This window comes from Cydia amplana, chromosome 10 (assembly GCF_948474715.1).
Source record: "Cydia amplana chromosome 10, ilCydAmpl1.1, whole genome shotgun sequence".
Classification (NCBI taxonomy): Eukaryota; Metazoa; Arthropoda; class Insecta; order Lepidoptera; family Tortricidae; genus Cydia; species Cydia amplana.
The window spans coordinates 12,784,673-12,808,470 of NC_086078.1; the positions used below are offsets into that span (position 1 = coordinate 12,784,673).

General features: G+C 39.6%; 2 protein-coding genes across 2 annotated transcripts in view; both read right to left on the reverse strand.

The window, feature by feature from the left end:
* Nucleotides 1-7,171, reverse strand: part of LOC134651488 (kelch-like protein 5) — a 32,155-nt gene extending 24,984 nt beyond the window's left edge. The window contains exons 1-7 of the mRNA XM_063506602.1: nt 6,797-7,171; nt 6,388-6,548; nt 5,665-5,867; nt 5,066-5,263; nt 4,429-4,553; nt 3,769-3,826; nt 3,104-3,256 (exon numbers count right to left, since the gene is read on the reverse strand). Of these exons, the coding sequence (XP_063362672.1) occupies nt 3,104-3,256; nt 3,769-3,826; nt 4,429-4,553; nt 5,066-5,263; nt 5,665-5,867; nt 6,388-6,548; nt 6,797-7,026 (1,128 nt within the window). The 5' untranslated portion in view covers nt 7,027-7,171. The remainder of the gene's footprint in view (nt 1-3,103; nt 3,257-3,768; nt 3,827-4,428; nt 4,554-5,065; nt 5,264-5,664; nt 5,868-6,387; nt 6,549-6,796) is intronic.
* Nucleotides 7,172-20,084: 12,913 nt separating this feature from the next.
* LOC134651442 (uncharacterized) overlaps nt 20,085-23,798 on the reverse strand; it is a 134,274-nt gene continuing 130,560 nt past the window's right edge. The window contains exons 3-4 of the mRNA XM_063506548.1: nt 21,267-21,427; nt 20,085-21,064 (exon numbers count right to left, since the gene is read on the reverse strand). Of these exons, the coding sequence (XP_063362618.1) occupies nt 21,005-21,064; nt 21,267-21,427 (221 nt within the window). The 3' untranslated portion in view covers nt 20,085-21,004. The remainder of the gene's footprint in view (nt 21,065-21,266; nt 21,428-23,798) is intronic.

Consider the following 23,798-nt stretch of genomic DNA (forward strand, 5'->3'; position numbering starts at 1 on the left):
TTATTTATATATTTAAATTTACATCTTAATTACTAAACATTTATATTCTCGCCAAACTGTTACGTTTGATGGCGATTTGATGTCTGGCTTCTTAATCTGAACGTTATTGTGGCGCAAAAGGCATGTTTACGTTTTTCGGTCAGCGCAGGCGAGTATTAGCATGCGAGCGTTTGCTCATAACCGGCGGCGACACGTACCCTGCTCGCATCGCCATTCTACTTGTTCTGTGGCTAAGACCTACCGTTTATATGATAACCTTAGCTTCATATATCTAATGGTCAATTACTGTCTAGCAATTGGGTACTTTCATCTACTTAAAATAAATTATTTCACACCGTGCACGAAATAAAGCACCAGACAATTGTTACAAAAAAATAGATAGCAGTTCTTTTTAAACACAATTTAAATATAATAAATCGGATAGAAATATAAAAAGTAGGCGAGTTGACCGTGACGTCACTACACACGTTTTCATATACATTCCATATTGGCAAATAGTTTTGACAGTTCTAAACAGTCGTGTAAAAAGAAGCTGATTTGACTAGTAGGAGAGTAGCCAATTCTTGCGTAGCGTGGGTTATGGGCTAATACATGCCTGCGCTATTTCGTATATATATAATTAGTACCAAATCGTATTACTGTGAGACCGTACCGTGTTTAAGGTCTTCAGCCCGTCCCTGCCGCCCACTATGAGCTTGTTCTGCATCACAGCGACGCCGAACTGCAACCTTCTCGCTCCCACCCTCATCCACGAATTCGTACCAAACCGTATTACTGTGAGACCGTACCGTGTTTAAGGTCTTCAGCCCGTCCCTGCCGCCCACTATGAGCTTGTTCTGCATCACAGCGACGCCGAACTGCACCCTTCTCGCTCCCACCCTCATCCACGAATTAGTACCAAACCGTATTACTGTGAGACCGTACCGTGTTTAAGGTCTTCAGCCCGTCCCTGCCGCCCACTATGAGCTTGTTCTGCATCACAGCGACGCCGAACTGCAACCTTCTCGCTCCCACCCTCATCCACGAATTGGTACCAAACCGTATTACTGTGAGACCGTACCGTGTTTAAGGTCTTCAACCCGTCCCTGCCGCCCACTATGAGCTTGTTCTGCATCACAGCGACGCCGAACTGCACCCTTCTCGCTCCCACCCTCATCCACGAATTAGTACCAAACCGTATTACTGTGAGACCGTACCGTGTTTAAGGTCTTCAGCCCGTCCCTGCCGCCCACTATGAGCTTGTTCTGCATCACAGCGACGTCGAACTGCACCCTTCTCGCTCCCACCCTCATCCACGAATTAGTACCAAACCGTATTACTGTGAGACCGTACCGTGTTTAAGGTCTTCAGCCCGTCCCTGCCGCCCACTATGAGCTTATTCTGCATCACAGCGACGCCGAACTGCACCCTTCTCGCTCCCACCCTCATCCACGAATTAGTACCAAACCGTATTACTGTGAGACCGTACCGTGTTTAAGGTCTTCAGCCCGTCCCTGCCGCCCACTATGAGCTTGTTCTGCATCACAGCGACGCCGAACTGCAACCTTCTCGCTCCCACCCTCATCCACGAATTGGTACCAAACCGTATTACTGTGAGACCGTACCGTGTTTAAGGTCTTCAGCCCGTCCCTGCCGCCCACGACGACGAGCTTGTTCTGCATCACAGCGACGCCGAACTGCAACCTTCTCGCTCCCACCCTCATCCACGAATTGGTACCAAACCGCATTACTGTGAGACCGTACCATGTTTAAGGTCTTCAGCCCGTCCCTGCCGCCCACTATGAGCTTGTTCTGCATCACAGCGACGCCGAACTGCAACCTTCTCGCTCCCACCCTCATCCACGAATTGGTACCAAACCGTATTACTGTGAGACCGTACCGTGTTTAAGGTCTTCAACCCGTCCCTGCCGCCCACTATGAGCTTGTTCTGCATCACAGCGACGCCGAACTGCAACCTTCTCGCTCCCACCCTCATCCACGAATTGGTACCAAACCGTATTACTGTGAGACCGTACCGTGTTTAAGGTCTTCAACCCGTCCCTGCCGCCCACTATGAGCTTGTTCTGCATCACAGCGACGCCGAACTGCAACCTTCTCGCTTCCACCCTCATCCACGAATTGGTACCAAACCGTATTACTGTGAGACCGTACCGTGTTTAAGGTCTTCAGCCCGTCCCTGCCGCCCACTATGAGCTTGTTCTGCATCACAGCGACGCCGAACTGCAACCTTCTCGCTCCCACCCTCATCCACGAATTAGTACCAAACCGTATTACTGTGAGACCGTACCGTGTTTAAGGTCTTCAGCCCGTCCCTGCCGCCCACTATGAGCTTGTTCTGCATCACAGCGACGCTGAACTGCAACCTTCTCGCTCCCACCCTCATCCACGAATTCGTACCAAACCGTATTACTGTGAGACCGTACCGTGTTTAAGGTCTTCAGCCCGTCCCTGCCGCCCACTATGAGCTTGTTCTGCATCACAGCGACGCCGAACTGCAACCTTCTCGCTCCCACCCTCATCCACGAATTAGTACCAAACCGTATTACTGTGAGACCGTACCGTGTTTAAGGTCTTCAGCCCGTCCCTGCCGCCCACTATGAGCTTGTTCTGCATCACAGCGACGCCGAACTGCAACCTTCTCGCTCCCACCCTCATCCACGAATTAGTACCAAACCGTATTACTGTGAGACCGTACCGTGTTTAAGGTCTTCAGCCCGTCCCTGCCGCCCACTATGAGCTTGTTCTGCATCACAGCGACGCCGAACTGCAACCTTCTCGCTCCCACCCTCATCCACGAATTAGTACCAAACCGTATTACTGTGAGACCGTACCGTGTTTAAGGTCTTCAGCCCGTCCCTGCCGCCCACTATGAGCTTGTTCTGCATCACAGCGACGCCGAACTGCACCCTTCTCGCTCCCACCCTCATCCACGAATTGGTACCAAACCGTATTACTGTGAGACCGTACCGTGTTTAAGGTCTTCAGCCCGTCCCTGCCGCCCACTATGAGCTTGTTCTGCATCACAGCGACGCCGAACTGCAACCTTCTCGCTCCCACCCTCATCCACGAATTGGTACCAAACCGCATTACTGTGAGACCGTACCGTGTTTAAGGTCTTCAACCCGTCCCTGCCGCCCACGACGACGAGCTTGTTCTGCATCACAGCGACGCCGAACTGTAACCTTCTAGCCCCCATTCGCATGAAGGGCGTCCACGAATTCGTTCGGGGATCGTACATCTCCATGTTGCTAGCTCCCTGTATACAACAATAGGGTAATAGGCTAGATGACAAATTTGCATTTATGGTATCAATCAATCGGGTTTGTTTTTAGGATCAAATGTCTATATGGGACCCATTGCATTAAAGTAACACAAAAGTCAGAAATTGTAGTCAAAGTCCGACAGTCGCACTTCACTCGCGAAACGCCCTATACAAAACGGCCAGAGGCCGTGACGTTATCGCCCATCTTGTAGTATGGACAAAACAAAAAAATTGCGTTTTTGTCGGTGAAATATTGCGTTTATGTATATAGTTGCTATACAATATTTTTTTGGATGAAATGTAAGAAATCGAATGGTACCCTTACTTTTATCGTTTTTGGAAGTTAAAAAAAACTTAAATTTTGAAACTTTCAGGTCCTGTAATTTTGTAATTTTTCAATATTTTATTTTAATATCCACATTATTGTGATAAATTGCCCGTTTGCTATCTATTTTACTAGATTTTGTTATAAAATTCAACATGTGTCATCATCCCTATTATCTTACCTTATAGCCATCCATGCCGCCTATAGCTAGCAGTCGCCCGATGGTGGAAGTCCTCGGCCTATCAAAATCAAAGATCAGTATTTTCCTATTTACCTACTGTAAAGTAAAATCTCTGTTTACAGCAAATTTACAGGCAATCTCTTTTTTTTTTGAGACAATTTTAAAATTATATAGCTGATTTTAAATTAATCATAAACGCAAAACATGTGTTTGCCATTGCTTTTTAGTAAATTTTCGTAAATCTCGTTATCTTTCTATGACTGCTGTAAAAAATATCTTTTCTATAGGAAACTACCGTATTATTTATTATTAAATTGCTTTTCACATGTCATCACATTGGTTAAATTATATTTAACTAGCGACCCGCCCCGGTTTCGCACGGGTTACACAAAACCTTGACAAATTATATACCTAAACCTTCCTCAATAATCACTCTATTGATAGGTGAAAACCGCATGAAAATCCGTTCAGTAGTTTTTGAGTTTATCACGAACATACAAACATTACAATCACACAGACAGACGCGACGGGGGACTTTGTTTTATAAAGTGTACCAAAGTGAAGTGAAGTGTGTGTGTGTGTTTGTGTGTGTGTGTGTGTGTGTGTGTGTGTGTTTGTGTGTGTGTGTGTGTGTGTGTGTGTAGTGTGTGTGTTGATTACCTGGTTCTGTGTGAGAACAGGAGAGACCGCCGCTCGGGCAGCAGATGCCACTTGACCGCCTCCATGATAAGCGGCTGGCATTCCGGCACATTGCCGCACGCTTGCTCCACTTTGTCGATCAAATACTGAAAAGGTACAATATGTGTGAAACAATAACAGTTTTGAATGATTCACGGTTAGTTTCACTAGACAAACAACACAAAAGGTAATCACGGTTCATATCCTGGTCGGGCTGGTCGATATAAGTCTATGTGTGCTACGTACCTCTCGCGTCGAACGATGGTTCCCATAACAGTTCATTTTTATATAGAGTCATGGAGTGCATTGGCACTAAAATGAAATTTTAAACATTATAATGTGGCTCAAGGTATCTATGGTTAATGCAGGTCGTTCTGGAGATCCTTAAGGAACGTCCAGCAGTGGCTGTGTTTTGGCTAATATGAAGACTTCCCTCAGAGGACAGTAGTGTCGTCGGCTTGGTTCATCATCAACAAACACTTGGCCACGATAGGCGTGGCGAGTCATCGTGAACCTTATCGGAATACACAAAGGTTGATATTGGGCTGTAGCCGCGCGTGTTAGTTTTATAGTTGCTTGCTTACTAGAAGACAGTACAATACATAGCTAGCTAACTTACCTCAGAGGACAATAGCGGTAGTTTGATCAACTTCAGTAGCATCGGCAGGTGTTGCTCCCGTTTGGCGCTGTCATGTTGCACCCACGTCATCATGCACTCGAATACATTCTCTTCAGTAACCACGTTGAGATCGTCGGATTTGAGCAGGCTGGCCAGCTGGTCCGCTTGTAGTGAAAGAAACTCTTGATGTTTCACCACCTCAATTCAATATTATACTGTTTAGGTATATATTAGGTACACCACTTAACTGACATTATTCTTGACAAGTAATAATAGTAAATGCTAAGTAGAAAGCGCTTCACATCATGGGTTACAATGTTCTTTTTTACAAAAAATAAGGGAGAAAGTTTAGTTTACTAGAAAACCCTCCTTAAGCCCCGTCTCCATATCGCGCGGCAAACCATCGAACAGCGGTAGCCGCGCGCAATGGATACCAGGCTGCCACGCGAGCCAACTCGATGCGCTCGGGGCTTTAGATTTTTTTAAATATTAATAGTAACCTGTTTATTTAGAAAACTCCAAGTTTTAAAGATTTCGTTTGGGTCCCATTTCTCCTTCTCTATTTCTGCCCTAGTTCACCCTGATCTCGGATAACTTACTTGCATGAAATGTTGATAGGTGTACTCCAAGGCACTCCGATGCAGGGCCAGACAGGACTGTTGTTCCGCAAACAGCCCGATCCCCAGACAGTTGCATGGATCAAGCTGTTTCTTCAGGAAGGCACAGCACGCGGCAGTGACTGTGTTGAGTTGCAACAAGCTTGCTGTGGACAGCAGGACTTCCACTGTTTCTTCTCTTAATTCTGAAAGTTGATATGCTTGTTGAAGGGACATTCTCGAAATATATGTCTTTACATACAAAATGTATGTAAAGAGACATATTTTCAGAGCCTCTGAAACTTATAATGTTTATGATGATACAGACAACAGGGTGATTCTTATAAGACAATGACTAAAATTTTATGAGGTGTCTTATTGGAATGTGGGTGGGGCAGGCCAAGGCAGAGATGGCGGGACGACTTTGACGCCTTCCTTAACAACTGGCCGGAAGAAGCGCTGAATCGGGAGTCGTGGAGAACCAGGGGAGAGGCCTTTGCCCAGCAGTGGGACACACAAATATGCTAAGAAAAAAAAAAGAAGGAATTTATATAATAAAAATCATACTAATAGTGGACACTCTGGACGGTCTGGGTGGTAAGGGACAGAGAACACTGGAAGAAGCTGGAGGCCTACTGAACTCAGATATATTTAACAAATACTTTCATGTAAAATAATTTATGTTCAGAACAAAGGGCAATATAAATAGAAATATTAACATGTTACCTATAGTGCCAGTGTAGCAGTAATGGACCAGTGCCTGCAGTGCCTGGGAGTCCACCCGCTCCAATGTGATCTCAGCCAGCTGTGCCTCTCGCAGTGACCCGGTGAACATAGCAGCAAAGTACTCGCTACATGATGTTAATACTATCTTGTGCGCTGATATCCTGTTAGAAGCAATAACAAAAGTTGTGAAGTATTTTAATGACAAATATCTGTTTGAACTAGTTATTTAGTAAGACAATAGTCTTTATGTAGTTAATGACTAACCATTATAAATATTTACAATTTATTGCCTTTCTGTTTTACTTTAGTTTTAAGGCAGTCTCTTTGTGATTACTGCATATGAATTACTTCCATATAATAAGTGGGAATAAATAAACACAGTCCAATTAAAGAAAATACTGGCACTAACCTTGTTCCACCTGCTATTAAAACAACGTCACATAGCTTCTGGGCCTGATAATATCCGTATATGTTTTTCAAAGCTGATTCGGAATGTCCTTTATCACAGAAAAACTCGTCTTGGCTTGAGGCACTCGACAAACTTAACTGGCTAAGTTCTCGAGGCAGGCCTTCGTCAATGGAATTGGTGGATATGTTGTCCTTAGAAGTTTCAGCTTTCTGGGAGTCACAGCCCGACATGATTTGGCAAGTTACAAGAGATTCAACAAAGCAATGGTTCACATTAAATTTACAAACGTTCGTTTCTAAACAAAGCGAATGTATGAAAACAAAGAAACGTCACACACGGTGTCAACAGTTTGACACACTTGACATTTCACTTTTTTTTATTCTTCTGGACCATAGACCTGGACATGCTAAAGGGCTTTACATCCATTCTGATGCCGAGCCTAATACAAAGAGTAGTATAATATGGCCTAATATGTCGAGCTCATGAATCTAGTATTTTAACTGGATAGGGCATGAGTGGTGAGGGTAACTGACAGAACGAGATAGTCTTATGTATCTTTCACTAGGAGTAGCAGAGAAAGCGCTATTATTGTTTGTCCTTGTCACAGTCTCACTTTTTTTTTATTCCCCACCGTAAATTTAATATGTACTATGGAGGGCAACAAATAAATTCGACCAATCATAGTGTCGCATTGCCTATGTTTTCTCCCTCACGGAGGCATGCGTATACCACTTCTATAGGATCCTACCTTCTATGGTCGGGCTCAATGCAGGGGGGGGGGGGACAGTCCCTTATATTGCCCTTTGTATAAAAAGCGGCCAAGTGCGAGTCGGACTCGCCCATGAAGGGTTCCGTATTTAGGCGATTTATGACGTATAAAAAAAAACCTACTTACTAGATCTCGTTCAAACCAATTTTCGGTGGAAGTTTACATGGTAATGTACATCATATATTTTTTTTAGTTTTATCATTCTCTTATTTTAGAAGTTACAGGGGGGGGGGGGGGACACACATTTTACCACTTTGGAAGTGTCTCTCGCGCAAACTATTCAGTTTAGAAAAAAATGATATTAGAAACCTCAATATCATTTTTGAAGACCTATCCATAGATACCCCACACGTATGGGTTTGATGAAAAAAAAAATTTTGAGTTTCAGTTTGAAGTATGGGGAACCCCAAAAATTTATTGTTTTTTTCTTATTTTTGTGTGAAAATCTTAATGCGGTTCACAGAATGCATCTACTTACCAAGTTTCAACAGTATAGTTCTTATTAGTGATGGGTAGGACATCAATTTAAAATGAGTTTGTATGAGTACCTCATTTTCTAAAATGAGGTGTTACAATGTCTTACTTCAAATGAGGTGAGGTACTAGCATATTTTCAGCGACGACTATTCCATTAATTCCAACGGCGACAAAAATATTTAATGTATATACATATTTATGTATTCATAACTTCCTTTATAAATAAATAAATAGTAACATTTAATTGGAGTGCAATTCTGGAGGTTAAGAATAGAACTTTTAGGAGAAAGATAATTTTAGAATCAAGTAAAATGAATAGAGGAGTGAAGTAAGACATTTTTGCGGTACGAAGTACTGCGACAAATTAACAAAATGAGTGGTACAAATGAGGTGCCTCACGAGTGAGCGACTCAACACTAGTTCTTATAGTTTCGGAGAAAAGTGGCTGTGACATACGGACGGACAGACAGACGGACAGACAGACAGACATGACGAATCTATAAGGGTTCCGTTTTTTGCCATTTGGCTACGGAACCCTAAAAACTGGCGACATCTTTATCATTGAACACGAAACTGCTTTTTTTATGTGGCAATCCCCGTCCCCGCACCCACGTTGGCAACACTGTATCTGTAATCAACTAATCATCCGGCAGTAGATTCAAAATTTGTACATACCGCAAAATAAAAAAAATACCTAATTGCGTTTCATGCTCCTCTTTCTATTATCCAGCCATTTAAAATATTTTATTTCAATTAATTTTGCTAACCGTCAATGATTTATAACTCAAGATAGGTTATAGGCGTTCCAAAATTGAAGCACTTAACTTGTGACAAATTCGACAAGTTTCCTTTAGACGCGGCTGGACAAGCGAGAAATGTGCACGTGCTAACGAGTTCCCGCACACCGAAAGAGAAAGAGACGACCTTATGTATAACAACGAGTGTGACAAAGATGGATGTAATGAGAAAATTTATCAAAAATAACAGATTTCTTCGTAGGCACAGAAATAAATATGGAAGTATTTTGTGTGTTCCTCAAGTATGAGTGTAACCTATCTATGGTTATATAATATCATTGACCTATCTATCGAAATTGTCACTAGAATGCTCGAAATTCTACAGGGATCGAAAATCGTTATCTGCGTCGCTACCGCTCTGCTCGATGCAGCCATAGAGAGGCGTATAAACGATACTTTACTAAGGTGCTAATTATATTTCATCATGTCAATAAGCAAGCGATTTCTTTACATGCCTAAGCGCCACTTGCACCATTCCACTAAACCCGGGTTAACCGGTTAAACCTGGAGTTACCATGGTTACCAGTACAATTTGAGACTAAGTTCACGTTTTAACCGCTTAACCTTGGGTTAGAGGGATGGTGCAAGTGGCCCTTAGACAACGTCTGCGAGAGGCGTTGGCCATGCAGCGCGGCGTCCGCAAGGATTGTTGATCGTCGACGTGACATCGCCGACAACTAACTACCTAGCTAGTGGCTATTAGAGAAAAATCGTGTTATCGGATCGGTAAGTGATTTTTAATGCATTATAGGCACGATAACTAAATGACATCATTTACTTCATTTAGATATGATTCTGTCATTGTATATTCGAATTGGCCTGGGCATGTGCAAACTTTCTTCAAGGGGGGCCAGAAATTGTAAGAAATTCCAGAGGAGGGCTAGAATTGCGGATTTGAAACGTTATAAAGTAAAAGTAGTAATATGGGGCATTATCTATGAAAAGGGACCTTGTTGTCGATGGCGCTTACGCCGCACAGCGTCGCGCGGCCTTGTATTTATATCGGAGCGTCGTTAATAATGGCGTAAGCGCCATCGACAATAAGGTCCCTTTTCATAGATAACGTCACATATTTCTTAATTAGGTACATAAAATCCTAAATATTACACACTTAATTGTCCTTTAATACATATGGCTTGTCCGTCAAAATAAAAGTAGACCAGGTATCATGGCCGCTGTGTTGTGAATAACGCTTATTTTTAGGCTTAAAGACTCGAGCCCTCAAGACTCGTAAGTCTTGAAGACTCGACTATATTTGAGAATTGTATTTAATTATTTTACGCGTATGGATGTAAGAAATCGTCTTTGCTGCCTTCGAGGCGTTAAGCCTCGAGTTTAAGGGTTCGAGTTTTTAAGCTTCGAAATGAGCGTTATTCACAACACTAATCATGTGGGCTATAAATATGGCTCCTCTACACGATGGGCCAACGCCGGCCACTCCAAGGGACGCAGCCATGCGGTAGAATGAGATAGCAATATCACTTGCTCCCTCTAACGCATAAATGCGTCCCTTGGAGTGGCCGGCGCTGGCCCATCGTGTAGAGGAGCCATAAAACCCTTTCGCGGGCCGGTTCTGATGGCCTACCGCGAACCCCGTTCGACGTGTTGCATTTCTGTCGCACTTGTAAATTCGTACGTAAGTGTGACAGGGAGGCAACACGTCGAACGTGGTTCGCGGTAGGCCCTCGGAGGGTCGTAGCCGTCGTAGGTACTTTGGCCTCAACTGCTTTAGGCGGTACTGGGTTTTTCTGTGAAAAACAACCTGAAAACCAATAGTAACCTAAAAACTCAATAAACGACGAAACAAAAATAAATCGTTTGTTACTGAAATGTCACTGTGCGTGGGCGGTTGCGAATTCAACTTTCTAAATATACTTGCTCAAAGGTTTGTACTGTACCTTAATAGCTCTGTAATATGTACATACTTTTAAATTTATGTGATTTTATTTTAGCATATGGTTAGGTACATTAAAAGGAACGATATGGAGTAGATACTCATCTCATTAAAAATATTACATATAAAAAATTCAAGCCAATGCAAAACTTTCAGATGGTAGGTACCTATTATAAAACCAAGTCTGTTAATTTACTCAGTACTGTCTTATCTACCGGTCCATAGAAATAGAACTCAACTGTCATAAATAGTTGACTAATTACATATGGTCTTGTCAGAATCAAGATTAGAGATTATTTTAGGGTTCCGTAGTCAACTATGCACCCTTATAGTTTCGCCATGTCCGTCGGTTTGTCTGTCCGTCCGCAGCTTTTCTCCGTGGTCGTTAGTGTTAGAAGGATACATTTTGCAATGGTGTACCGTACATCGTACATCATCACATACTTAGTGCGGGCGGCTCGAACATTTTCGTTTGTAGATGGACTACTCTAATAAATCTAGGTACCTACTTTATTTATATAGTAGACACATCCAATTTAAGGTTATGACTCAATATCACGCAATGTCCGAACACCGATTACCTACTGGCTATGAAGTGTTTTTCTTTCACAACCCTTATTGGACCTTCTCACATAAAATAGATGATTTTTCGAAATATTTCCTTCCCCTAATTTTATTCAATAAAAAGGAAACATAATTTTCCCATTTGGGTTCAAATAATATTTACCCATCCGTCATCAGCTCTAGTGGCATGCTGCTGGCATAGCGTTTATACTTGCATACTTAAGTACCTAACCACATACCTAAGTGTAAGGCCTGAGTGGACGCTCGAGTTGGGCGTGCGGCGTGCATGTTACACAAATGCAAGCGTATAGGAGCGGCCTTAGTACACGCTGCTCAAATTACTTGTGAGCCCGACGCCACGCTGCACGCCCCGCCGAACGCTCTGCTCCGAGCGTCCACTCAGGCCCCGTAGCCAACATGCCAATCGCTAACGCTCCGTAGCGAACGAAACGCAACCGTCACTGTCACACTAATATAGAAGAGTGATAGAGAGACACAAAGCGATTCGATGGCGAAGCGATAGCGATTGTCACCTTGGCTAGGCCGTCAGGCCTTACACTAAGAGTAGATAGAGGTGTGCTTTACGTCCGTAATAAAAGTATCCCCCTAACGTTGCTGCATTTAAGTAAGCATTATCCTCGGTTCGTTAACCTATATATGCTTCCTGTAACAGGAGCAATAAATTAAACAGTAGGCTATACTCCTCAAACTGACCAACATTTGTTCAGCAACTTTTAAACATAACTTATGTTTTGATTTTATTACACTTTAAAGTTTATTCTAAGATTTCTAAGACGCAATGCATTGCATGTTATGTTAATAGCGTGACAAGCAACGTCAAACACGTACTGATGTCAGCGTACATTGAAGGCAATATCTATATCTATCTATCTATCTAATACCTTTAAACGAGCAATTCTTGCATATTTATTTATTTATTTATTTATATAAGAATAAGAATAAGAATAAGAATAAGAATAATTTATTTATAATAAAATAGGTAGGCAATCACAAAGGTGTCCGGTAAGCACCAAACTAGGCTGAGCCTGTATCTTGGGGCTTACAAAAGAGTAGGTAACATACGGTAACTAAACCTAATTAAAATGATGTGTGAAAGAGGGTGATAAGGTGTAAGCTTTTAGGGTGTGTATGTGTGTGTGTGTGTGTGTGTGTGTGTGTGTGTGTGTGTGTGTGTGTGTGTGTGTGTGAAAGGTGTAGGAGAGCGAGTAAGGACTAGATGATGACAGACCTAAACATAAGAACGTATTATATTTTCCGTATCATTGTAGGATAGGGTCACAAACCATTTTTTGAGTTTAGATTTAACATTTGATAAAGTACACGTTTTTAGATCGATAATTTTGCAAACAGAGTTATATATAAATGGGTGCATATGGGAAGCAAACCTCTTGGCGTGAGATGTATGGACAGCAGGTATCGGGACTCTATATATACGTCTGCTCAAAATGAGGTCTCTTACCGGTAAATTTGTAATACTTTTATGAACTCTACACACTGCGCTGAAAATAAATAATTGTCTGACTCTGAGGATCCCCGTTTCATTATACAGCAAGTCGGTAGGAAATCTAAAAGGTTTTCTTAGCATGACTTTGATGACAGCACGTTGCGCACGCTCTAGTTCTAGGAGTGCCGTCTTACCTGCGCTGCCCCAGACTGCAATACAATATTTTAAAACAGATTGGCACAGGGCATGGTAGACAACGCGAAGGACACTTAGAGGTGAACAGTCCCGCAGCCGTTTCACTAAATAAATCAGTTTTCTCACTTTTTTGGATAGACTAGTCAAGTGTTGTTTAAAAGAAAGGTGTTCATCAACGATAAGGCCCAGATATATATATATATTTCGGGGATCTCGGAAACGGCTCTAACGATTTCGATGAAATTTGGTATATGGGGGTTTTCGGGGGCGAAAAATCAATCTAGCTATAGGTCTTATCTCTGGGAAAACGCTAATTTTTGAGATTTTATATGTTTTCCGAGCAAAGTTCGGTCTCCCAGATATTATTAATACCTTTAAACGAGCAATTCTTGTTTATTTATTTATATATATATATATATATTTCGGGGATCTCGGAAACGGCTCTAACGATTTCGATGATATTTGCTATATGGGGGTTTTCGGGGGCGAAAAATCGATCTAGGTCTTATCCCTGGGAAAACGCGCATTTTCGAGTTTTTATATGTTTTCCGAGCTTTGCTCGGTCTTCCAGATATTATATTTTGTATGACAAAGAGGAAGTCTAAAGGATTCATAATGTTTAAAAGTTGTTTAACAAAAGTTCTATACTTTGAGGAGTATAAAAATTATAAGTAGGTAATATATGTTTTGATTATTTGCTCGTGTTACACGCAACATCCTATATATAGGTAGGTTAGATTAGGTTACATTAGGTTATAAACCTACTCTTGATAATACATAAAACCTGTTCAAGTGCACTGGCACGTGCAGAATAACAACTTTCATAGCAAGAGAGCGTAGGGTATTAAGCTATCATATTGCCGGGGCACCCAATATATTTTCCCTACGTTATTAATTATACTTATTGGTCAAGTTTTTGGAAACAATAATAAACAAAACTAAAACCTAAATCTATGTCTATCAAACGAATAACTATATACTAAATTTAAATTAACATATCCTGTTCTTTGGAATAAGCTACTCCGCATCGTGTGCAAAGGCGTCCATTATGCTTGGTACGTTGCTGCGTTGAATTGAATCCAAGGCACATACGCTGTCTGTTCTCATTGACGACACAGTTAGGTATGTATAGCTATAACTAATATAGTTAAAACTTTTCAAGTATAAATTATCATTTTATGAAATGTTGACACTATCGATATGACTTTATCGATAAGATAAGCGCACACTGCGCACAGCATCTATGGCCCTTGCTATGTATATCGTACATAAAAGCCAAGTAGGTATGCTCTCAGCTTCACTTGACTTGAATATGTCTATTGCATCCTATATCTTTGGTTGAATCGCAATGAATAGCCACAGTACTAGGAACGACGCTGTGTGGGCGTAAAGATCCCTCACCTACATGCGGCGATCCGGTTCCCTAAGGAAGGCAAACCTATACGCGTTAACAACCTGACTTCCACGTAGTTAATAAGAAGAAAGTTAAGAAAAGAAATAAATAAAGATACCTAATAATAATTACAGGATCCTCTGCCCCTGGCTTGGATTAGCCGGCCGTCCAGAGGAGTATAGTGCAGTCGCGAGAACTGCGTTCTCGAGGGTAGATGTGGAACCATAAGTGGCGGGTTGACTCTATATTTAAAGTCCAGTGGCCCATTTAGGTACCCTCAGCACTTTCAGTTCTAAGTCCTAAGTTCATTTTAGATTCAATCAAGCCCTAACACCCATGCGGTTGCTGCCTCTGCGTAGTCTGCTTGCGTTACATGGTCATGACACGGGCAAGGGCAGCATCCGCTCGGTGTACTCCTTACATCTTATTATGAGAAAAGGGCCTCTATGCGCGCGTTCCGTGATGGATAAAGACCTACAATAATAAATAATTTATAATAATGTAGTGGATAATTTGCCCTTTGAACAATATATGAAAGCATTGCCTTAGGCGAAGACGTGGGAAATATCGAAATAAAACTCTCATGTCATCTGGCTGAGGCATTTATTAACATTTATTTTTTGTTTTCATTTTTTATCTTAATACAACATACATAGTAATTAACAATACATAATAAATAGTCCAAAAGTATATTACGCCTACAAAATAGCGTAGTCGTTATGAAGCCACGTTTACATTGCGAAGTCTACCCTGAGTCGAAGCCTATATAATATTAAATCATATTTGTTTTACAAATACTTTGACTCATTCATACAGTATAACTAGAACTTGAGATCCGTAACAAATGTACGTAATCTAAAATGACGCTTACACTGGTGAATACCGCGTCTAGTCTGATAAACATAAACAAGTAAAATTAGAGGCAAGCCATATTAATTGAAGCGGAGGACTTACAGTCTCATGCTTTAATAAATAAGTAAGTATTCTCATTTATTAAAAAATCTAATATCATCCTCTTCTATATCGTAAATCAATTTCGAGTAAATCACAAAAACATAACACCTACGTAACGTATTAGCTAAGACACAGGGTCGACTCTGTAATATTACACCTGACTTATTAGATTATCGCCATATGAGTTGCATACATATTCTGCGAAATGACAAGTCAAGTGAACTCGTGCATGACACGGCTTAACGCAAGAGTCTCATAGATTACAAGAAAACTATCAAACTTACATTAGCTGATAGACATGAAGGGCCGTCGCCAAAAACGAGTCGAACTATCCTGTACATTGATCTTTTAATACATGTCTGTTTTACTCGCGAGTAAAATAGTATTGCCACACGATGAATGAAGATGAGCGTGTGCGACTCATATATATATATAAATAGATACATGTATTCAAAGCACAACGTACGATGTTCTTTGTATTCAGTGACGGTCCTTTAGTATTGACGTGCGAGTGTGGGGGTCGCTTCACTTGGGAGAGCTCTGTACGACGCCAAGGGATTAGTAAAACAGGTACCTACCTATCCTGTATCATGGAACCGTATCAATTTGACAAATATTAAGAGAATCCTTGAGATTTGATTCATAACGTTAGGTATAATTCCATGTTGACCTGTGTCTGTGATTCTATTAGGTCGACCAACACCCACTGAAACCGGAGCTAGCGGCGCAGGCAGACTTCTAAGACACGAGTCTGCCGATCCTAGTTCTACCATTCTTGGCACGTCCACCGCATGTGTTTGAAAATTAGTTAGGTACTAACAATTATTTAAATGCACTAGCGACGATGGGTATGCTAAGCACGATAGAGTTGGAACCTATACATAGTCCGAATATATCTCTCTCCACGTGCTGTTTTCCAAAGTTACATTTTTCTAAAGGGGTTTCCCTGAGACTTAACTTTCCAAATAATCAATAAATGAAACTTTGGCAAACATATATATAAATGTATATTCAAAGAAATAACTCGGAAGTATGATAGGTAAAAACACTAGAGACGTATTTAGATTTTAAAAGCTTGATTCCAACATGATAAACAATGCGAGGAAAATTCCCTTATAGTCCTGTTGGCATTTATATTTTCGAAAACTGAATATACCGCCAATATCTGTGAACAGCGCGTCAATGAGCTGCGGTGTCAGTGAATTTCATGGTGCGTAAATGAATATTCGTTTGTCGTAACATCGGCAAACGTAACACTATGAGAAAATATATACTATGTAAATCTCTATCTAGTGGTAATCAAATAGATAATATGTATCTACAAAAATAGTTGCATTTTTAAAGTAACAACTACCATCAAGAAAATTGGCGGATGATTTTTTAACATTTTTCATCACGTAATCTGCATATTTCTTGCGGAAAAATTGTAGCGTTTTGTCAGTGCATCCAGTAATTGACCAAATTAAAAGCATTTAATGTATGTAGTTTATGATAACTATCAAGGGTGACATCTAAAAATATGTTACTTCAACAATAAATATCGTCGAAATAGTTTTCCCATTTGAGCGATTATTGTTAATATATCATGTCTGAGAAATAGGTTGGTATTACAAATATGTACTTTGAACTGAGTTCGGAAGATTCCATGAGCATACGTTGTTACTTCTTCAACATCTGTATTTATCGCATGTAATTTGCGAAATATAAAAGTGACTAGAAACCTTGATCAACATTTAATTTACCTTCTTACAGGTTAAAGGTACTTAATAAATGTGTAGAAAAATTGTGCTCGTAGTCGTGTGCTTACATAGTTAATTAAATAATTTTATAACAATGACTAGATAAATATCATAGTGGTGAGGTGCAATGAAACAATACTCGCAGTGCGAGCCGCGACGCAGGCGTAGCGAGCGGCGCGCGCGCCGCGACCTCGCGGAGTTACAGCTTAGGACGACGGTGGACAACGATTAGCACTTCATATTTTATTTATTCCTACGTACACAAGTATCCATAAAATTGACGAAAATTGCTAAAGATTTCGAATAAAATAGAAACAGTGACAGATCTGCGATGCGGCGTCCACTCTAGTTCAAAATAGAACCTTTTATGGGATAATAGCTTCTGACATTTGATTATTTTTTAATTGTTTGACCCGGCCGTCTAACAGTCTTTCTAGGGGGGATGCCGCACAACGCAAGCATAAATAGGCTCTAGCAAAATGACACGAGGCTAAATAAGTGAATGGTCTAGCCGGACTAAACTAGGTAGGTATAATATAAATAAGACGCGTCCATATTCAATAGAGACTAATTTGACATATACATATTTAATTAATAAGTAAATTAATTATAATCACATTGATAAATTTAGGTACATATTAGTCTACTCACGAGATCATGATTTGCACTTATCCTATAGTATTTAAAATATCACAATAAATTGCTGTGCACATACAAAACAGGCAAATGTCGGTGCAATTACATTAATAATATATCCATTATAGGTAACATACAATCTAATAAAATATGTACAATCACACTCCATGACGACAAAATTAAATCGGAGAAGAACAATGACGGTGTTTAGAAAGACAAACTAAACAAAACATTTGTAGGGTATAATTTGGAAAGTGTTTTCATTCAACATATACCTGACGTGCCTTTACTAAAAGACACTCACAAAAAAAATTATACCTGTACATATCATAAGTATCTTTATAAAGATAGTAAATTTCCTGTGTTGCGGTGCAAAGGTTTCTAGGCTATTTGATTATTGAAATGTTATGACTGTTATGAGTTGCCATTGTGATACCATCCAGTGGATATTTTAAAAATTAGTGTAAAAAGTTGTCTGATACTTCAAGCTAACTCTGCGTGGGTCTTTCCTTCAGCTGAACGGGCTCTACAATTTTATGTCTGTATGTTAGGAGTCATAATTCCCAACATAGATTGTAGAGCCCGTTCAATCATTGAAATTTATTTCAAAGTTGTTATTTGTGAATTTATTGCCACAAAGATTATAATACTATCGTAACAGGTAATTAATTAATTTTTGATAAGTATTGGGAAAAAAGTATACAGTTAAATACTACAATGTATCAGTATGATGAGAAACAAAATAATTCTGGATAGAGGCTTTATGATGGACTAAAAAACGATAAAGTATAATATGAAACCATACCATCGAAGCAATAACATTAAAAAGTAAACAATTTCCCAAATTGTCTGCAGTGTGGTTTGTATAAAATGAACTTTACATGCAAACGACTTTAAAAGGGTCTATAAACACCGCCGAGTCTGCTGGCTCAAGAACTCGTGTTCTAACAGACTATAGCGTTGTTTATTTGGGTTGAAAATTGTAACATGATGGGTCTATTGCGTCATCTGGATATTGTATTCAAATATGCAAATTATAATATCAAATATTTTTGTATTGCTTTGACGTGCCTCCATAGTTTCAAAATCTTTATCGTGGTAAAAAAACACTTCAGTTCACATCCTATTCTAAAAATAATTCCTATTCTATAGCTACTCTTCTATATCTATAAACGTTATGCCATTTATTATATACCTATATACTGTTTTAAATAAATACTTAATTAATATAGTGGCTTAGCCTCTGACATAAGGAAATCCTATTGTTTCGTATTTTGTGCCACTTTATACCAGTGGCGATCACTCCAATGTTATTAGAGGTGGCCTTTTGGAATTAATTATATTATTTAAAAGTAATGTTCAGACGCAAAACAAACTGTGCTTTAAATCACAATAATCACCCTGGTAGATGCTTTGCTGCATAGTTAACTGATTCATTTATGATGTTTATGAAATTAAAATACGGAAAAAAATGTGTCATTATCTTTACTAGGATTCCCAACAATTCTTAAATTTACGGTGCTTATTCTTAAAAATATACTAAGTGCTACTTAGTTTGGTGCATTCGATTCCATTAAATATGTCTTAAATACCTACCTATAAATGTAGACAGAGCTTCTACAGTACCTATTACTACATCTATTACGATTTCCTAAAAGCTTCACTAATTTACTTGACTTTTAAATTTAAGTTTGTTTCCTTATATTTTAGGTAAGTACCCCAAATAAAGATACAATGTATCTTATAACATCGAGTTAAGTATTAGTATCTAATTAAATAATATTTAATATCTATCAATATAAGCACTATTATAATAACATAGTGGATGTGAACTGGAGGGTTAAATATTTGATTTTTTTATTTATATATATTTAAAGGGTGCTAAAGCAATCACAAACCGAAAATGAATACTTTCTTTAAAAGATATTGAATTTACATCGTAATTGAATTTACAAATCTCTTGTGACAACGAATTCAACAATGGAAGCATCAATCAAGCATTGAGAAATCTTGTACAATTTGTAGGTGAAGAAGTATTGACTAGTTTTGGGCAATAAATTCAAAGGAAATTTATAAATTGTCTATAATAAAACTATGTAACATTATGTTTTCGTTTAGGAACTCATTTGACTAGATGGTGTTGATCACTTCTATGAAATAATCTTAACACTAAGGGCTGGTACAGACGGACTGCAACCCGACTGCTACTTGTATGGGAACTGCACGCCGAACGTTGCAGCGTGCAGTTCCCATACAAATTGCAGTCGGTTTGTAATCAGTCTGTATCGGCCCTAATAATTAATTAACTATAAAATTAATCAGATAAGATAAATATTCAGTCGAAACGTTGTGCTACCTATGTTGTAACCTTAAGTAAAACAAATCAAGTAGGTACACAACATGGAATGGAATAGTATATACAAAAAAAAATGTATAACTTAATGACTCGGATAATTTATGTGTACTTAAAAGTAATGTAATGAATAAAACGCCATCTTAAAAACTAATGTTTTACATACCAATATACAGTAGCTGCCTTATTCGAGATGAAGTTCATTTAAGTTTACCGTGACATTATTATATCATAAGCGTTTTGACAAAACTTGGAATGTGCGGATCTGGCGCGAGCCGCGAGGCGCACTAGCGGCTCAGACAAGCTTCCTTCGTTATGTGTAGGCCGCGAGAGTAAATCAATTCAATAAGTACACAAATCATTTATAGTATTCGTATTATATACATTTTACGAGCTTTTATCTATATTACAACCATCATAAAGTGTGGAATGCTGTAACTAATAACAGAGTAAAAAGGTAAATACATACACCAACAAATCGACAAACAATGTTTCGTTAGATGAAGAACTATTCTATAATTAATAATATAATGATCTACCGACTAACAATGTCGACTACCAGTCTCACATTTTAGTTTAATAAATGCTAGAAAGTACGAAATATCGATGGGAAAGTAAAATTGCTGCGGAGAGGTTACTTGGGACGAAACCAGAGCAACACTTCCTCGTTCCAACCGACGCACTGTCGCGCATCTCCTACAGAATCGTCTTATCCGTTCACGCTCGGAGTCCTTACACACTACACTTTAAGTGGTCATGTTTTTGGCATAGGCTGAACCACTACTTGATATGTTTCATTACGTTCATTTCAACTCGTCTACGAGTAATCAGCTGGTCGCGTCCGGAACTTCGGAAAATTAATCGCAGCGTTAGCTATTCATAAGAGCACACTGGCTTTTTAAACGAGGGTTATAATGATGAGGTCGGAGACGTGGTGGGGTGTGGAGCACTGGGTCAGGGTCCGGGAGGGGGCTTAGCGGCCGCGCGCCCACCGCAGCAGCGCGTCCGCGAGCACGTCCAGGTGCGCCTTGGTCTGCAACAAAATCAATACTGAGTTAATTCTGCAACAAAACCAATAACAGAGGAATTTGATATGAATATGATCTGTCAGAGTCAAAAGATACGTTCGAAGTTGAAGAAACGCGACTTTTCGTCAATCGTGGTCGTTTCGGTACAGCGGTAACGATCCGCCCGGTCCGGTGCGTATTCTGGTACAAGCTACAACTAGTGCGTACCGTCTTGTAGAACATGCAGGCCTGTCGATCCTCGTCCTCGCCGTTGGGGCAGTCGATGAAGCCGTCACAGAGGACATGATCGTCGATGCAGCGGTAGCGGCCTTGCCGGTCTGGCGTGGGGCACGCGAAGCGCTCCATACCGTCTGCGGCCGGAGGGCATTCTGGAACAAGTAAGTTCTGATGAGTTTCACTCTACAGTTTAGTTCAAATACAATTTGGGGCTAAATTTAGAGGGACCTCACTGAATATAATTTGCTTTACCAGTAGTCTAATATAGGCGCGGCGCGGGATTATATTTCAAGTTTTATTATTTTTCTGCGCACGGTTGCTATTTACGATTACTAACGTGTAGAAAGTAGAGCATAGAACTATTTACTTTGAAGCCGACTCGAACTTGCAAATTTTTAATTGTTGGTTAAAATGGACATCCCTCGTCAGTGCTTATACTTTTATATGTATAAGAGTGATTAATAACATATTTTTGACACCTTTTTTCTATCTTAAATTTCTATACTTTTGATTCTAATGATATATGATAGTCAGACTGCCTTTGACACCGTTAAAATATTGTTCCGTATTTTCTTATTTATTACATTATTAATATAATTAACCTTTAGTAAGTGTTTCCATCATCTCATCCCATCATACAGTCCGGTTCCGGTTAACTATCAACATACAATACATAATGTACAACGTATCGGAACTTGCGCAGTGAAAAAGTCTATATTATTTCGAAGACATTTGAATAGAGCTATTTAAATCCCTTCACCCAGATTAGACTAGATTCCTAGTATTGACCCGGTTTCATTGATAGCCAGTAGAAAATTTGTTGATATATATTTTAGAGCACTATTCTGTAATCTTCTGTTCCAAGTAATTATTCGCATTTCTGCACTGTATCTACTGTGTTTCAGTTACCTATTTCTAAACAATTCTTACGAATTAAGTTAATAAAATTTACCCGTGAGTTTTAAATAGGGTAATTCGCCAGTAATTGGCCACCTGGTTAGTAACTGGCCACCCTAAACTAAAAATTATTCTTTCACCTATAAACAGAATTCATTTTTTAGTATTATATAAATTGGCTAGTTATTGAATTATACTAAAATGAATTCTGTTTATAGGTGAATTTAATCATTTTTAGTTTAGGGTGGCCAGTTACTGGCGAAATAGAATTGAACTGGTTTTATTTCAAAATTGAACATCACAAAACAAATGCAACCTTGTGTTTATTTATTTTTATTTTCGTTAGTATGCCTTTTTGACAACTTGACTGGCCTAGTCGGTCGGTAGTGACACTAGTGAACTATTTAGTGACCCTGCCCGTGAAGCCATATATATATATATATATATATATATAATATCTGGGTGACCGAGCTTCGCTCGGAAAACATATAAAAACTCGAAAATGCGCGTTTTCCCAGAGATAAAACCTAGCTATATCGATTTTTCGCCCCCAAAAACCCCCACATAGCAAATTTCATCGAAATAGTTAGAGCCATTCCCGAGATCCCCGAAATATATATACATATAAATAAATAAATAAATAAATATGCAAGAATTGCTCGTTTAAAGGTATTAGATAGATAGATAGATAGATATATATATGTCCGGATGTTCTCCTACATGTAGGTTGCAATATCAACGGATTCTCGTGGAATTTTGTGACCACTAATATTTATTTATTGACCTGCGTTAGCGTTCAGCTTGGGCAAAAATACTTTCGTATGTCCGGATGTCCTCTGCAGGTCCCATTTCTCAACAGATTCTCGTTATATTTTGTGAGTATGTTCGGTTCAAAATGGTTTAGCATAAAGGACTAAGGTGCCAGTAATCCTCCTAAGACCCTCCGTACAAATTTTTGGACATATTCTTAAAAATATTTTGAACTTTCATTGAGTAACTAAAGGGTTCCAAATTCAAAAACAAAACAAACGCTTCTGGGTCTCAGGAGGCTATGGCACTCAAGACCATTGAATAAGTATTTTTTTATATTAGTGATATTAGTATTTATAAGCCTAATAGGTTCAGGCGGAGTATGTCACTTTCTTAGGACGTCACATTCTGAGTTCGTCACTTTCTGACTTTGTCACTTTCTGAGATCGTCACATTCTGAGTTCGTCACTTTCTGATTTTGTCACTTTCTGAGATCGTCACATTCTGAGTACGACACTTTCTGAGGACGTCACTTTCTGAGTACGTCACTTTCTGAGAACGCCACTTTCTGAGGACGTCACTTTCTGAGGACGTCACTTTCTGAGTTCGTCACTTTCTGAGTTCGTCACTTTTTTAGCATAGGTACGATTTAACAGTATATATACCTGCACGAAAGATGTATACTGCAAGCAACCAGATTAATAGCTGTTTGACATACGGTCGCTTTTATATCCTACATACCAATACCAATCTCTGTTTGCCTTACGCCTGACTCGTAGAGAATTCCATTTGGCAAAACGTCCTACGTGTCGTGCAATAAAGTGAAAATAGAGAAATAAATAATAATAAAAAACAATCTAATTATGTTTCAATCAG